Source organism: Elephas maximus, chromosome 2 (assembly GCF_024166365.1).
Source record: "Elephas maximus indicus isolate mEleMax1 chromosome 2, mEleMax1 primary haplotype, whole genome shotgun sequence".
Taxonomy (NCBI): Eukaryota; Metazoa; Chordata; class Mammalia; order Proboscidea; family Elephantidae; genus Elephas; species Elephas maximus.
Genome location: NC_064820.1, coordinates 44756422 through 44774749, shown reverse-complemented (window position 1 = coordinate 44774749; position 18328 = coordinate 44756422). Strand labels below are relative to the sequence as shown.

Sequence of the window (18328 nt, the reverse complement as noted above, 5' to 3'; positions counted from 1 at the left end):
CTGATATTTCAAGTTACAGTTTCCCATAGGAACATGGTAGTGCATGAACATTAAATAGTTCTTCATGTCTAAAATAGCCCTAAGACTGTTTTTAACTAGTCTGGAAAGTAACATAGCTTCTGAGAGGAAACATATTCTGTCCTCCACGCAACTACATTTTGAAACACTTTGAAATCCTTACATAGTATGGAGTTCCAGGTAATTATTTAAAGGAGAAAGGTGTATAGAAGAGAAGAAGGGAGAAAGGGTGGTTCATTTTGATTTGGGTTGTCATTGGTAATGCCTATCTTATAGTGAGTTATGTTCATTTTATATCACGGTTTAAGAGATAAAAATTTGACCCAACATTGGCTTATCATTACCTGTCTTTGTGTGTGTTTATGTGCATGTGTATTTGTGGGGTGTTTTGTTGTTGTTGATTGTCAGTTTCCTTCCACTGGTATGTGAGGTACATTGGAGGATTCATCTTGCTCATGCCCAGTGCTGTATTCCCAGTACCTAACACAGTACCTAAGCATAAGAGGTACTGAATACTTGTTGATTAAATGAACTCAGGTATGAGATTTTATTTTTGTAACAAGATTATTGTTTTTAAAAAATGTCTGTGATCAATTTGTACCTAGAAAGTAGGCAGTAATTAATCTGCTAGCCTTTGTGAGGAATGTATCTTTTCAGACTAATCATCTTAACTGTTAATCTTGTTACATCATAGGACAGCAGTAACCATATCTTCACTTTAGTACACTTTTTGCTCAGGCCTGATAACCTAATAATAAATTGATGTGAAAGATTAAGTTATATATTTCCATCATATGAATTGCACACCGGCTTTAATGATCCTTAACCCTGAGACTGCAGACTGACTCATAGCGACCCTATGGGACAGAGCAGAACTGCCCCGTAGGCTGGTGGCTTCAAACTGCCAGCCTTTTGGTTAACAGCTGTGCTTTTAACCACTGTGCCACCAGGGCTCCTAAATTATCATAAGGGTTGTTTGTAAATTTTTTAATAAATTTCTCAAATATAATTTAATATTTTTAAAATCATTGACACACTTAAAATTTTTCTTCCTCAACCTTCCCAAACAGATAATGTTTATAATAACAAAAAGATATCTAAATACTAACAAAAACCAAAAACCAAACCCATTGCCATCAAGTCGATTCTGACCCTTGGCAACCCTGTAGGACAGAGTAGAACTGCCCATATGGTTTCTAAGGAGCAGCTGGTGGATTTGAACTGCTGACTTCTTGGTTAGCAGCTGAAATACTAACAGTGACCTATTTAATAAAAAAAAAAAAAGCCCCTCTAAATTCTTTTTAATGAGATTCAATCCCACCCAAGGTGGGCTGTTTTCATTTCAATTTTCAGATATCCTCAGAGAGTCCCTGGTTGTAAAGATATACCCTGAATCACTTAAAATTAATTTGAATTTTATTTAAGTTAAAAAAGACATCATCCAGATTTTGTGGGAGATATTAAAATTAAATGAGTGTTCAGCATATAGCAGCTTCACACTGATTGGAAATCTTTGGGATGAGTAGTCTGCTTGGTAATTTGACACTAAATTGGTTGTCATAGCTAACAACCCGTTGTAACAGAATGGGGAAGGTAGGCAGATACAAGCTGAATGTAAATGGTGTGGAAGACAAAAATTCAAAACAAAGAGTTCCTTGGTTTTATGTCAACAGATAAGTGTATCACAGGAAGTCATGATGACCCTTAAAGTAAGATTCAGCAATGTGATACTGTATTTTTTTTTTTTTTTCCTTAAATGAATAGGATGCTGAATATACTAGTAGTTTAAGAGTTTGTAGGAACCTGAGGAAATTGTAACTCTATTCCAGGGATCAGCAAACTATGGCTCATGAGGCTAATTGTGGCTCGTGGTCTAATTTTGTACAAATGAGCTAAGAGTGATTTTGCATTTTTAAAACTTTTTTTTCCAGTCCTTAAAGATGTTGCTCCACTGTCTTTTCATTTGCATTGTTTCCAGTAAGCATTCTACTGTCACCCTTTTCTTTGTTCCTGTGTATGTAACTTATCTTTTTTTATCTAATTGCTTTTAAGATTTTCTTTATCACTCATTTTGAGCAATTCGATTATGATGTGGTGATCTCGTTTTCTTCGTGTTTCTTGTGCATGGAGTTTGTTGAGAGTCTTGCATTTGTTGGCTTACTGTTTTTATCATGTTTGGGAAGTTTTCATCTGTTATTTCTTCAGATATTTAGTGGTTAAGCATTTGGACCAAAAGGCCAGCATTTTGAATCCACCAACCACACCTTGGAAACCCTTGGGGCAGCTCTACTCTGTCCTATAGGGTCGCTATGAGTGGGAATTGACTAGACGGCAACGGGTTCCTCTACTTCGGAGACTCTTATTACACATATGTTGCTGCTTGAAGTCCCACAGCTCATTAATGCTCTGTCCGTATATTCTTTTTTCTCCTTATGTTGCATAGTTCTCATTGCTCTGCTTTCATGTTCAATATTCTTACCTTCTCTAATGGCTAATCTGCGGTTAATCCCGTTGATTATATTTGCATTCAGACATTGTGGTGTTCATCTCCAGAAATTCAATTTGCATGCTTTTTATACCTTTCATTTCTCTGCCTAAGCTTTTGAATATATGGACTGTAATTCTAAAAACTGCTAATTCTACCATTTGTACCAGTTCGGGGTCAGGTTCAATTGATTGATTTTTCTGCTAATTACAGGTCATGCTTTTTTTTCTTTGCCTGCCTGGAAAATTTTGACTGGATGCTAAACATTGTAAACTTTGTGTTGTAAAAAAATTAAGAAAACAGTTGCTGTCAAGTGGGCTCTGATTCATGGCAACTCTATGTAGATCACAGTAGAACTGTGCTCCTAGGGTTTTCATTGGCTGATGTTGGGGAAATAGATTACCAGGCTTTTCTTCTGAGGTGGCTCTGGGTGGGCTTGAATCTGCAGCCTTTCAGTTAGCAGCCCTACATGTTAACTCTTTGTACCACTAGGGACTCCAGATTTTGCATTATTGGGTGCTTCATGTTTATTCTATTCCTATTAAATGTTCTTGAGATTTGTTCTTCGACACAGTCCAGATACTTTTAAACAGTTTGATTCTTTTGATTCTTGCATTTAAGATTTGTTAGATGGGATCAAAGAAATGTTTAGTCTGATTGTTCCCCACTACTAAGCCAAGAAAGAGCCCTGGTGGCTCAGCAGTTAAGAACTCAGCTGCTAACAGAGAGGTTGATGGTTTGAACCCACCAGCCACTCCATGGGAGAAAAGACGTGGCAATCTGCTCTAGTAAAGACTACAACCCAGGAAACCCTATGGGGCAGTTCTCTGTTATATAGGGTCGCTATGAGCCAGAATTGATTCAACAGCACACAGCAAATAAGCCAAGACTTTTCTGAGTACTCTAACCAATACTCCATGAATTATGGAGTTTTTCAGTCAGCTCTTGGGAAGAGGCAGTGTTCCTTGTCCTTGTCTTGTGCGAGTACTCCTCCCTTTAATCCTTTTGAGTGGTTCTTCTTAGCCTTGAGTAATTTCATCACATGTATACATTAGTTATTCTGCTGAATACTCGAGGGGTCCTTTTGCAGATCTTTGGAGTTTTCTCTCAGTGCAGCTCTCTCTTCTCCAGTACTTCTTGATCTCGCCAGACTCTTTGCTTTGTCTCTTCAACTCAGGGAGTTTTCTGGGCTCCATGTGGGTTTCTCCTTCCAGTACCATGTCCTGGAAACACTGTCAACTCAGTAAGATGGGCAATTGTAGGGCACACTTGTTTGTCATCTCGCAGGGATCATTGTTTTTTATTGCCTGATATCCAGTGTCTTTAAAACTATTGTTTTGTATATTTTGTCCAATTTTTTGGTTGTTTTCAGACAGGACAGTAAATTTGGTTTCTGTTATTACTACATTGTAGCTGGTGATGAAAGTTGGGATGTTGAAATGGAAGATTTAATGGTTGAATGATTCCAGGTGATGATATAGCGTTGGACCCACAGGCATGAGTTGAATAGAGATACGAAGGTCCTTGGATGGGTCATCCAGGTGGAATTTGAAGTCAGCTTGGTAGATTTGGGTTAGAAAGTAAGACTTTAAACCAAGAGCCAAAGTCGTGAAGTTTTAATATACTGTATGTTTTATATGTTTGATTAGGAAAATACTGTATTAAAATTAGATTAATTTGTGCTGTCTTTTCTTCCAGAACCTTCTGATAACTTAAGGGAGATTCTCCAAAATGTGGCCAAATTGCAAGGAGTGTCAAATATGAGAAAGCTAGGCCATCTGAATAACTTTACTAAGGTAAATAACTTGAATCTTTTTAATATTGTCATCTAAAATTCTTTATTCCTTAGTATACTTCTAAATGTTTTTCAACCATCATTAGCAAGAAATTCTTGAGTGTTCACTCAGTGTTAGCACTTTCGTTTGCCACTTCTCATGGACTTTGTCATAGGTTTTTAAAATTTTAAAATATGTTTAAATAATAAAAACATAACATGTTTGTTGTAGAAAGCTTGGTAGGTTCAGAAAGGAATAAAGAAAAAAAAAATCGCTGAGAAGTCCATAATCCAGTCTTAACTGTTATTTACCCAATGATTTATTTCTTTTGCCTCTTTTCCACTCATATTTACTTGAGAATATACAATAAATAATAAGCTTATACATAAATACATGTGTATGTTGCATTTCATAGATGAACCATAATTCCCAGAGAAATATTAGAACATCTTTCTTTCTATGATGCTTTTATTCCCATTATCTGGATCTAAATTATAACCCAAGGTAAATGTGGGACTCCAGTCCCAAATAAATATTGACCTGATGTTTACTAGCAGCCAGGAGTTCTCGAGTTTGATGCATGAATTGGCATGTTCTTGAGCTTGGTCATGCTGGACAGTCAGCTGTTGGGAACACTAAAATGCCTGTTATTTTAGGTGATACCATAAAATAGAAAAACACAATAGATCCTTTCGGGTAAACTTTTTTTTTTCACTTTGTAGCTTACTAAATGTAAATTGTTCTGCTTCATTTTTACTGCAGTCAAAATTGTAAGTTTTAACCCCTTGCTACTCGAAGTATAATTCTCAGACCAATAGTGTTGGCATCCCCTTGGAGCTAGTTTGAAATGTCCTATTTTAGGCCAGGTCTGCTCAGTAGGAATCTACATTTTAATAAAGATTCTCCGGTGAATTTGTGTATACATTAAAGTTGGAGAGGCGCTGTTTTAATCCTTTCAAAATTATTTTGTTGCTGTGTATAAGTTGGAGGGTGGCATATATTTAATATTTTTCCACAGAAGTAAAAAGGAAAGAGCATGGAGTCACTTAGCAAAACTATTTTTCCGATGTGGTATTGTGCAATAAACGAACCCTGGTGGTGCAGGGGTTAAGCACTTGACTAATAACTGACTGAAAGTTCGGTGGTTTGAACTCACAGTTGCTCTGCGGGGAAAAAGATGGGGCAGTCTGTTCCCATAAAGATTACAGCCTTGGAAACCCTATGGGTCAGTTCTACTCTGTCCCATAGGGTTGCTATGAGTCAGTATTGACTCAGTGACACAAAACAACAATGACATTGTCCAATAAATATAAAACAAGGTTTTTTTTATTAATAGGGAAGTAAGTACATATGCATTTACTTTTCCTTAGTAAAGTTTTAAAATATTCTGACATTTTTATATAAGGGATGAGAAAATGCAAGGAGTGTGTTTTTTTTTTTTACCAACTTTCAAAAACAGTAAGTGATTGTGAAGGGGCTTTCAAAAATTTCTGTATATGTTTTTGTTTTTATGACTAATGAAATCTTCAGATACCTTTTTGTCATTCAGTGTGTTAGTCAGATAATATCAAGTCTTTAAAACCCAAAATATTTCAAAGTCATAAATTACATCTCCTGGTTTCACTCTCTCCTAATAAATTTCCTAGTTTAGTTTCTCCATTCTTTACTCAAATAAACCTCACTACTTCCTAGTTTTGATTGTTACAAGCAATTTTAATAGTGCTCTGTATCCTGTTTTAACTGATGGTTACTGTCATGGTCAGGTTTGGACACCTAGACATGTAGATCCACATCTCTTGCTAACTAGTATTCTGAAAGTTGGGGATGGATATAAGCATGGCAGTGTTTTCCGTTACCTTACTCTGGCACCACCAGTGGTCCTAAAGCAGCCTTGAACATCTAGAGCACTGCTGTCCGAGAGAAGCATAATGTGAGCCATGTAGTAATTTTAAATTTTCTAGAAGCCACATCTAAAAAAGTAAAAACAGGTAAAATTAATAATATATTATTTTATTTACTCCAACATATTTAAAATATTATCATTTGATGTAATTAGTATAAAATATTCATAATGAGGTATTTTTCCCTTTTTCCAAAGTAAGTCTTTGAAATCAGGTGCATATTTTATACTTACAGCACGTTTCAGTTCAGACTAGCCGCATTTCCAGTGTTCCTAGTCCCCTGTGCCTAGTGGCTACCATATTGGATAGTGCAGGTGCGGAACTTTTAGGAGTGGTTTAAACCTCCATTTCTAGGAATCTGATGGACACCTCTCGTACTCCCTTTTCTTCTCTGTTTTTTGTTGTCTAGCTCCTAGAGTCTCTTGGTTAAGGCCGGTTTCCCTCTCTCCCTCCCTTCTTTCCTTCATCCATTTCTTTGTTTCTCTGTGTGTGTCTGAATTTCTCTTATCTTTCACTAAATTATTCTCTCCACTTGGTCTTTCTGCCTCTTGATTTGTGCTTGCCCAGTTTCTTCTTCCTCCCTTCCTGTCTCTCCTTTATCCTCTCTTTCACCTCTTTGTCCTTTGCTGATTCCTCCTCCTTTTCTCCTTTCCCTTTCTCCTTCTTCCCAGCTTATCCCTTCTTCCCTTTTCATTTTTACTTCTTTCTTTTCCTCTTCCTGCCCCTCAGACCTTTAGCTCTTCACACTGTCAGTGTGCCCTCCTTCTTTATCTCTTCTCCTCTCACTGTCCATCCTTGTTTCTCCTTTTCTTGGGATGGGGAAAACTGACAGAGCAGCAGTCTCTCTCAGCTCTGACCTGAAAACCTTAGCCTTGGAGGTATATTAGTTGTATTTTAGAGACTCAGTGTTTCCAGAATAACCTGTAGTACCTCCTTACCCCTTAGTTTTCAGCTTATGCTTGCAGATGCTGTTTTGTAATTATTTTCATATAGTCATCTGTTTCTTGGCTTAGTGCTCCAGTGTTTTTTAATTTCATCCATATTGTCCCTTAGCAGCTTACATATGTCTTCACACACAAAAGCTATCTATAAACATTTATGAAACAATCCACAGTATTTAATATTGTCTCTAATGTTTAAAGGATCATTTTCTTCAACCTCTTTAAAATATTTTAATTTCAAAGTGTACCTTTTAATATTATGATTATTTCATTTTTTTTTTTTTTTTTTTTTAGTAGAACTAGACTGGGGCTTGAAATGATGGCTCTCATCTCTCTTCCCATGGCAAAAGTTTTAAAATTAATAATAACAAACATTTATTGAGTACTTACATGATAAAAACCCAAACCCACTGCCATCGAGTCGATTCTGACTCATAGCGACCCTATAGGACAGGGTAGAACTGCCCCATAGAGTTTCCAAGGGGCACCTGGTGGATTTGAACTGCTGACCTGTTGGTTAGCAGCTGTAGCACTTAACCAAATCAAAAGTACTTTATGTGTCTTATTACATATAATCATCAAAATGACATGTCTCGGTTTTTATAGATAGGAACTGAGAAATAGAATGATGAAGTAAATTGCTGAAGGTTGAACAGGATTTGAGTTCAGGTATTTAGACTCCAGAGCCTGTGTTCCCAAACACTGTGTTATACTGCCTCTCACGCAAGGCTTTCTGGATAGGGCGCTCGATTTTTTAAAGTTTGTCATTGTTTTCAGCAGTGATCTGCTGCAAATTACTGTGTATAACCTTCATATATATTATATACAAATTACCACATAATCTTAGTAAGTTTCTTTATGTTACACCATTCATTACCAGAACTTCTTGTTTAGTAGGTAATTTGATAAGTGGGAAGCCCTTTATCTTTTATTTATAGTGTTCAATCAGTTCTAATTCTGTGATTATATACAGTAGAGGTCAGATGTAGCCTACAAATGTCACAATCTCTTTTTTTTTCCTTTCTGTTTTTAAAACCAAGTGGAAAAGAAAGTCTTAACACGGTGATGCATGTAGCTGCTGTATGAACCCTTGCAGTGATTGAACCTTTTCATTTGACATACTGGATAAAATAATCCTAAGTTATATACCATGTGCCTTCTTAAACATAGAGTGTCAAATACAATTTAACTTTTTTTCCATTGGTCCTGAAGGAGCTCTGGTGGCACAGTGATTAAAGCACTCAGCTGCTAACTGAAAGGTTGGTGGGTTAAAACCTACTTGCTGCTTCACAGGAGAAAGATGTGGCAATCTGCTTCTGTAAAGATTACAGCCTTGGAAGCCCTGTGGGGCAGTTCTACTCTGTCTTATAGGGTCACTATGAATTGGAATCGACTTGACAGCAGTGGGATTTTTTTGGCCATTGACCTTGATAATCAGAATTGATTTTGAAAATATTATATTATTTACCATTTATAGAGATTTTGTATTGTTTTTGTTTAATGTATCATTTCTTTGTAATTTTCATATCTTCCTTTGGCCCTCGTGGCAGCTTATAATAGAATTTTTATTTGATGTTCTAAATCATTAATGGATTGAAAAACCAAACAGCCAAACTTAGTAGAACTTGTCTAAAAGAAGAAGAACTAAATCCTGAGTAGGGGTCTGTGGAGCTGTCTCCACAGTAAAGTCCATGAACTTTGGACATGGTAAAATCTGTTTTGGCTACTCAGTGATGTAATGGGAAAAGCATGAGTTTTAGATCAAGCAGATGAGGATTTGCAGCCCAGCTCTGACCCCAACTGGCAAGGCAATCTTGGGTGGATTTCTTGTGCCAGACATAATCTTACTGCCTTCAGCAGCAAAGTCCCAGTACAGTGCCTGGCACATAATATCGCTCTGTAACAGCTAGTGGCTTTCAACAGGGCATCTGTTTGTTTTTGCCAACTTCTAAAGTTTTTTAGCTGACTCTAAGTAGGTAAGGTTATGTAATAGCTTGAGTTGCAGATTGGCAAGTTTTTACTATAAATCAGAATTTCTTAACCTCGGTCCTATTGACATGTTAGGCCAGATAATTCTTTGTTGTGGGGCTGTCCTGTGCATTGTAGGATGTTTACTAGCATCCCTGGCCTCTATCCACTAGATACCAGTAGTACCACACACATTAACCAGTTGTGATAAAAATGTTCCTTGGGGGACAGAATCACCCTCAATTCAGAACCCCTGCTTTAAATACATGTCTGTAGCTTTTATTATAGAATTTCTCTAAATGTCTAGGGCGCAATAAATACTTATTGAATGTAATGATATGTCTTTGAACTCCATTGTGTCAGAGAGTTTGGTTTATAAATGTTTACAGAACTGGTATTCCCTATGTAAGATCTGTAAGTTTATTTTTTTATAGAATAAAATTTTAAAATGCCCAGAAATCTCTAAGAATAGCTTCATAGGACAAGAAAATAAGAGAAAGAAAAATAATTATGGTACCAGGAGGCTAGTAGTTGATCTCTTCCTCTGTGTTATCATATGTTTACTAAATTTTATCTGTTCTTTTATTATTATTTGTTATGGCTTATTAGCACATTAAACTGAGTTTCTTGAACACAGAATATATGTAGTGTTTCTTTTTGTACTTTTCTAAAATGACCCTATGGCTGCCATGTAACAGGTAATTAATGGAATTGTATTAGGTTGGGGAGATTTTGCATTTTAAATGTATGAGTTCTTTGTTTTTATTAGCATTTGTTTTGTTAAATATAAGCGTATCTGATAGCGTTAATTAAGTGTATCAGTGGGGTTAAAATGTTTTACAGGGTGAACTTCGTCTTGCGAATTAAACCTCCTTTTAAGGTATGAAGAGAGGAAGCTAGTGATGTGATCCTATAACCATGTGAATGTCACACACCCATGCTTGCCTTCTGACATCATTTCACTAGATAAAGTACTGTGTATAAAAGACTGCTGATGAATATAATCTTAGTTTTCTATTTTTAAAACTGACATGCTTATAATCTAAAGACCAGTTTTTTAATACCATTTCTTTGTAGCTTTCATATTTTCCTCTGACACTGGTGCCAGCTTATAGCAGCTATTTTACATTTCTAAAGGTTCATATTTCCTATATTTAATTTTATATATTAAAAGCTTTGAAGGAATCTTTATTTTGATCTGTTTCGATAATCTTCAGTAGTAAAGCTAAATATAAAAAAAAAGAGTACAGGCGAATATATAGTAAACAGTGAAAGTTCTCCTTTGCATACCCTTCCTACCCATCCTCCCGCCCTGACGGAAATGCCGTTTCCCCTTGGTAACCGTTAGGAGGTATTTGTCCTTCTTCAGTGTGTGCGTATATATATGTGTGTGTATTAATAAAATCTTTATTTTTTCTCTATACATACACACACACGTATATGTGTGTGTGTGTGTTCACGTGTGTGTATTTCACTGCGTTTTTGTGAGAATTAAATGAACTAACCACACCAGTACCTACCAGTTGCTGTGGCGTCAGTTCCGACTCATGGTGACCCCGCGTGTGCCGGAGTGAAACTGCGCTGTAAGGTTTTCAGAAGTAGATCCCCAGGCCTTTCTTCTGAGGAGCCTCTAGGTGGGCTTGAACCACCACCCTTTCTGTGAACAGTGAGCATGTTAAACATTTGCGCCACCCAGGAACTCCAAACTAAACAAAATAAAGTGCTTAATACAGTGCTGAGTTTATTTACCATTTAGTATTATATATGTGGAAACCCTGGTGGCGCAGTGGTTAAGAGCTTTGGCTGCTAACCAAAAGTCAGCAGTTCGAATCCACCAGGTGCTCCTTGGAAACTCTATGGGGCAGTTCTACACTGTCCTATAGGGTTGCTATGAATCAGAATCAACCCTACAGCAACAGGTTTTTTTTTTTTAATGTATTTATGTATACATACAAGTTTTTTAAATTTTTTTAATGGATTGTGGTATATATCATGCAACTACATGTATACATTTGCAGCTTTCTTTTTTCTGCATTCTAATACATCATGGAATACTTTTGTATACATACAGATCTGCTTCTTTCTTGTTTACAGCTGTGTGTCTTATATGTGGACACACGCACGTTTCACCTTTAGAAGTATGCTTTTCTCAATTTTCTTGTTATTTTAAATATATAATAGTAACACTCTTGCATACATTTTCTGCGGAATAGAATTTTAGAACTGTGATTATGATTACTTGACCAAGAGCACTGAGGGACACTTTTCAAACCAGTACAGATGGTAATGTTTATTTGTTGGTTTTCACTTCCAGGTTTTTTTTCTGTGTACATAATTTAAAAACAAAATCATAGTAATTGTAATGGGCTCTGGGCTCACACTGGTTTGGTCTGCTTTCAGACTTTACCACTCATTAGCTCTGTGGTCTTGTGAACTCATAATACCGTCTCCAAGCCTTAGTTGTCTTCATTTATAAAAAATATTACCTACTTTCTGAGATTTAGAAGATTGACAGTAACAGATATCACTTCCATTGGTCTGTATTTTTCATGAATAGTATATATAAAACACCTTTCCTAGACTGCATAAGTAATACATATTCATTTGAATATTTTTAATTTGCAGAAAAGCACAGAGAAGAAATCACCTTTGCTATTAACTTAAAATTTTGATTCATAGACTTAAAAAAAGTGTATTATAGGGTCCCATGAGTTGGAATCGAGTCAACAGCACTGGGTATTATAAAATTTTCCTCCCACTTAACAGTACATCATATGTGTTTTTCCTCACAATTAAATATTACTTATGTAATATTAATGGCTACACAAGTTTCACTCTTTAGGAACATTTTGTTTCCACATCAGTGCTATTATAAATAATGTCATGAGCATCTTATTAACTTATTTTACATTTTAGATTATTTTATTAATATAAATCTCCAACAGTAGAACTACTGAGTGAAAGAGTACAATCATTTTTGTGACTCCGATGCATTTTTTCAATTTATTTAGAAAATATTTTCAATTTACAATCTCACCAGAAATGTATCTTCTCCTCATGTATTATCACATTAAAAAATAATTTCTTGCCAGTTTGGTAAGCGTTTTTAAGTAGTATTTTTCAGTTTGTTTGATTCAGGTTTTAGGAAAGATGAATATGCCATTTCTATCAATTTTATTTCTTCAGGAAATTTCATGAATATTTTCTTGCCTCGTCTTTTAAATACTTAGAAGACTTCCCCCGGTTTGTTTAGACCTTTTACATTGACCTTTTCCTTTTCATATTTTTTGCAAATATTCTTGACTACTTTATTATTTTTTTTTATTTTAGATATGTGACTGGTTTTGTAGAGGTCAAATAGAGATTTTCTTCTCTGGCCTCATAACTTAGGATTTCTTTAGTTATAGTTTTAGATCTGTATATGTATTTTAAAAATCATAATCCTTCTCAATATTTACTCAAGTACCTGTAACACCGTGTAACAGATGAAACTACAGGAATTTTTTCACAGTCTTTTGAAAAGTCTAGAACCTCTTTGTCATGCAGAATTTTAAGTATTTCATAGGAATAGTAGTATAACATCTTGAACAAAAACCTGTCAAGAAAAGCTTTTTTAGCTTGTTTTTGCCTATTGACCTTTTTACAGAGCATTTTCCTACCACATAAGTAATAATTAGTTATAGTCTCCTTTCCTGCTGTGAAAACGTTGGAATATCTGAGAGCAACAACTCTGCTTCTATCCCTTACCCTATTCTGCTGTTTGGGACAATTTTAAAAGGATCCTATCAATAGGGTAGTGTTCATTAGGATTTTTAATATAGTATTGTGCCTTACGAAATATATTCTCAGGATGCATTCCTTTCACAGAGGCAAATGTGATCATCCATTTGGTAGGTTTATTCTACGTGATTAAGATGTGTGTAAACTCGTACCGAGGAAGAATAATGGTTGAGACTTATAGCACTTTAAAGAGGCTTCAGTTTTAATTAAATGATCGAGTGTCTTTTTAATCCATTTCTCTTAGGTCCAAGAAATAACTTGAGAAACTTTTATGTGATTTTTATGCAAAAATAAATTTTCAAAATTCAGACATACATTAACACAGTATGTAGTTTTCTAGGGGGATACAGTAACTAGTATTAGATCAGTGCTCAGTAATGAAAACTACCAGGAAAGCCTGTTTGAAGTCAGCAGGGAACTGCTCAGGCAACAAGAAGTGCAAGGGCTAGAGTTTCAAAGAAAGGAGCATTTTGTAAAGGTGAACTTACTTCTCTGAGCCCTTTTACTTGGGGGTGAGGAGGGGGCATTTCATGATGTGGGACTTGAGCAGGAAGCTAAAGATTCAAGCTTTAGGCCTAGGAGCCCGGTTGCTGAAAGATAGAAAAACTAGCACAAAGCTTTTGGTAGAAACTTAAAAGGCACCAAGCATAAGGGGATTCTCCTTTCAGTCCAATAGTTGAATCCTGGGACTACATGGCATAGGGAATTAATCAGAAAAATCTTTGATAATCAGGATGGAGCATACAGTGTTTTTGCAAGATTTGTGATGCACATGGGAGTAGACCCCTGAACAGCAGACTTTCAGTTGAAACCTTGGGGGACAAGACAAAAATAGATGTTGACTGAATGTTACCATGGCAGCAGCTTCACCTGGACTCAGCACTTTCCAGTAGCCTAACAAAGAGAAGGTTGAACCATCTCCAGGGAAGGATAACATCATCTGGAATCTCTGCTAGTTTGCATATACAATGAAAGATTATAGGATCCACCCAAAGACGGGACTGTATGACTAGAACAAAAGGAAAAAAAAAAAAAAACATATAATAACAACAGACCCAGAGATGATTCAGATCATCTAGATCCATTTAGGTGAAATCAGATCATCTAGATGACAAACATTTAAAATAGCTATGATTAATATGTTCAAGAAAATAGAGAGGTATGTAGAAAATAAATTAAAAATAAGATAGAAAATAAAGATTTTTACTAGAATATTAGAATGTCTAAAATATTAGATAGAAGTTCTAGAAGTGAGAAATACAATATCTAAAATTAAAAAATCTTATTAGATAGGTATAATAGATTAGACCCACCAGAAAACAGGTAAATAGAAAATATACAATTGAAGGACTGACATAAAGTGAATGGAAAAAACAGAATTTAAAGGATTTAGAGATTTGTGATACATTTAAAAAAAAAAAAAGATCTTATATATATATATATGTATATAATTGAATTAGGAGAACAACAGAAGAGAGAATTAGGCAGATGCAATTTTGAAGAGATAAAATACCAGATTTTTTCCAAAACTGATAAAAGATATCAACCCAGAGATTGAGGAAGCTCTGCTTTTCCCGAGCAGGATGGAGACAAATAGCTGGACACATCATAGTAAGATTGCTGAAAACCAAACACACACACACAAAATCGTAAAAAGAACCTGAGAAAAAAAGACATGATTCTCAGATCTTCAAAGGAGCTAACAATAAGACTGACACATGACTTCAAGAGAAGCAGTGGACGCTATCGATAATGAAACTGTTGGAAGAAAATACTAGATTACCTGGAATATTTTCAGTCACCTCATATGCATGTGAAAGTTGGACAATGAATAAGGAAGACTGAAGAAGAATCGATACCTTTGAATTATGGTGTTGGCGAAGAATATCAAATATACCATGGACTGCCGAAAGAGTGAACAAATCTGTCTTGGAAGTACAGCGAGAATGCTCCTTAGAAGCAAGCATGGCAAGACTTGGTCTCAGATACTTTGGACATGTTATCAGGAGGGACCCGTCCCTGGAGAAGGACATCATGCTTATTAAAATAGAAAATCAACAAAAAAAAGGAAGACCTTCAGTGAGATGGACTGACAGAGTGGCTGCAACAATGGGCTCAAGCATAATGATTGTGAGGATGACATAGGACTGGGCAGTGTTTTGTTCTGTTGTCCATAGGGTCGCTGTGAGTCAGAACCAACTCATCGACACCTAACAGTAACAACAACAACTATATCGAACAAAAGTATACTTTGAAAATGCGAATGAAATAAAGTCACTTCCAGATGAACAAAACCAAGAGAATCTTTTACGAGCAAGCCTGGACTAAAAATTAAACAAAAACACCAAAAAACAAGTTAACAGCAACAATGAAAAACTGAGTTCTTCAGGTGGAAGAAAAAAGATTCCATTAAAAAAACCACCAAAATGAAGAACGGAATGAAGAGTAATGCAAAGGACAAATAAATGAGTAAATGTAAACTGATACTGACTAAATATTCACACACACACACACACACAAAAAAAAACAGTGATGTATTATGGGGCCTGAAAGATAAGTACAGAAAAGTCCTTAACAACAATAAAGTGCAAAGTAAGGGGAAAATAAATGAAGTTAAAGTGTTCTGAGATTGTAGCATTGTTGAGAATGTGGTAAAATAAGAAAATTTCTGTTGGACTTTAATAAGTCAAGAATGTATGTTGTAATCTTTATGGTAACCACTAAAAGCATAGTTTTAAAACAGTAAAATTATTGAGAGCAAAAATGGAATAACAAAACATAATCAGTTAATCCAAAAGGAGAGAAAATAGGAGAGTTAAACCTAAAACTGGTAGGTAAAATAGAAAAAGGTAAGATCATAGATACAAATCTGCAAATTTGAATGGTAGAAACATACATTTAAAAAAAATTTGTTAAAGAAGAGTATCTTATTTTCTAGTCAATAATACAATGTATGTAAGTAGACAAAAATACATGATACGTATACTTGTTTTGTTTTTCTGGCAGCTTCTTTGTGATATTGGCCACAGTGAAGAAAAATTGGGTTTTAACTATGAGGATATCATAATTTGGTAAGTGTGCTTCAGTCCTCTCCCCCTTCCCAGATTTTAGTAATTTTAAACTGGAAATAGGATACCATAACACTTTTTACTTGATTTTGTAGAAACAGTTTAAACATTAGAGCAGTTCGGAGTTTTCAATAGTTTATTTGTTACCATGTTGATCTCAGTGATAGTTTATAATTATCAGGTAGAAAGAACCACAGCTAATGTTGAAAAATAAATGGTATTCTATAATTTGAATTTCTAAATTAAATCTAAAATCTACAGACTAATGCTTCCCATATTCCCCGAAACAAGAGGAATCTATAAAATTATCTCTAGGGCTTACCTAAGAGAAAATATGTTTATGGCAAACTTGATTTGCCGAAGCACACCAGTAGAGGAATAATGTCACACAGTTGTATAGCCATCTATTTGGTATTCTTAGGAATGAAAATGCATATAAATGGTCTGTGTCTGCTGTCATTATAAAGCCTTTTTGTTTATTGGTTTAAATCAGTGATTCTTTGTGAGGATGGAACCAGGTAGGCAGACAGAGGGGAATAGATTGTAGAGGCATATATAACATATCTTGGAAAAGGCATGTTTAATTCTCATTATTTATATAAAATAAACTGCAGAAAGTAGAACTAAACACATTAATGTCTTCTTGATTGATAAGACCTTACCGAGGAGGTGCACAGACTGAAAAATAACACTGGTGAAGTTTGATGGCTTAGAATGAATGATTTTTGCATATGTAAAGTGCAATTATATAGACTTAACCATGCATGATAAGAAGTTTCACAAACTTCAACTAGGAAAGAATCTGGTATTAAACTGTTATTGGTGTTTGAAACCCATGCAGCAACATGTCTTTTTTGTTTTCATATAGTTTGCGGTTAGCTTTATTAAATGAAGCGAAGGAAGTGCGAGCGGCCGGGCTACGAGCTCTTCGATATCTTATCCAGGACTCCATTATTCTGCAGAAGGTGCTCAAGTTGAAAGTGGACTATTTGATAGCTAGGTAATTTTTCTAAATTTGTCCATATTTTATGTATTTTTAAAATTTTGTATTGAGTTTTAGTATACATACCATAAGGTATGTAGGTTTTTGTTGAAAAATTTGATGAATGTTTATATACATATATACACTCATGTAGCCTGCTGTTCAGAATAAGATAGAGAACACTTTCAGCTTTCCAGTAGTAAACATTATTTTGACTTTTCTCATTGTAGACTAGTTTTTTTCTGCTTTTCTTGAGCATCATGTTGAAAGTATACAGTAATTACTCTTTTCTTTCCTCAGTATTGTGAGATTCACCCACATTGGTTGTTCCCTTTTTGCTATGTAGTATTTCATGTTTTGAATAGACTATAATTTATTCAGTTCTTTTGATGAACACCCGTTGCTTTCAAGTTGATCCTGATTCATAGCGACTCTACACTGCAGAGTAGAACTATCACATAGGGCCTACTAACCTGTAATCTTTACAGAAGCAGACTGCCCGTCACGTTCTTGTCCCACAGAGCGGCTGGTGGCTCAAACTGCCGACCTTTTGATTAGCAGCCAAGAGCTTAACCACTGCTCCACTGGGAGCAGTGGTTAATAGCTGAATAGCTGGGTTGTTTTCAGTGTTTGGCTGTTTTGGATAAAGCTGTCCCAAACATTATTGTACCAGTCTGTTGGTGGACATATGCACTGTTTTCTCTTGGGTATATATATTTAGGAGTAGAATTGCTGGGTCATAAGATATATGTGTATGTATATTTAGTTTTAGTAGATACTGCCGGTCAGTTTTCCAAGGTGATTACACTAATTATTCTCTTACCAGAAATGTTTGAGAGTACCAGTCACTCCCCATTCTCATAAGCATTGCTATTCTCAATATTTAATTATAGCCTGTCTGGTGTGGTTTTAATTGTGAGTTCTCCTTGTGGTTCTAATTTGCATTTCACTAATGAGTAATGATTTTGATCACCTTTCGTATGCTTTTTTCGTATGCTTGTTGACTGTTTATATATCCTTCCTGTCTTTTGCCCATTTGTAAATTGAGTTGTCTGTCTTGTTGTGTAGTTCTTAATGTCTGCTAGATATGACTTTTGTCAAGTGTATGTATTGAGAATATCTTCATGTCTGCCTTGCCTTTTCACTTTCTTAATGCGTCTTCTTAATTAATGAAAACCAATTTATCAATCTTTTAATTTAGTGCTTTTGGTCTCTTGGGAAGATATCTTGTGTTTTCTTTGAAGATAGGTATATAAAAAAAAAAAAAAACCATGTCAAATTACAATTTTTATCTTCATGGGTATGTAGTAAAGAATAGCACCATTTATTGAAAAGCTTTTCATTCGTGTCTAGATTACAGTGTCACCTTTGTTGTAAATTAGGTAATTGATAAGTATGAATGTTCTTCTG

The 18328-nt window shown here is 35.3% G+C and overlaps 1 protein-coding gene across 4 annotated transcripts in view; it reads left to right on the top strand.

The window, feature by feature from the left end:
* The window catches only part of RICTOR (RPTOR independent companion of MTOR complex 2), a 148826-nt gene that overhangs the window by 64228 nt on the left and 66270 nt on the right, over nt 1-18328 (top strand). For all 4 annotated transcript variants that reach the window (XM_049862704.1, XM_049862684.1, XM_049862693.1 and 1 more), the window contains exons 3-5: nt 4202-4299; nt 15875-15939; nt 16805-16936. In XM_049862704.1, coding sequence (XP_049718661.1) covers nt 4202-4299; nt 15875-15939; nt 16805-16936 — 295 coding nt within the window. The remainder of the gene's footprint in view (nt 1-4201; nt 4300-15874; nt 15940-16804; nt 16937-18328) is intronic.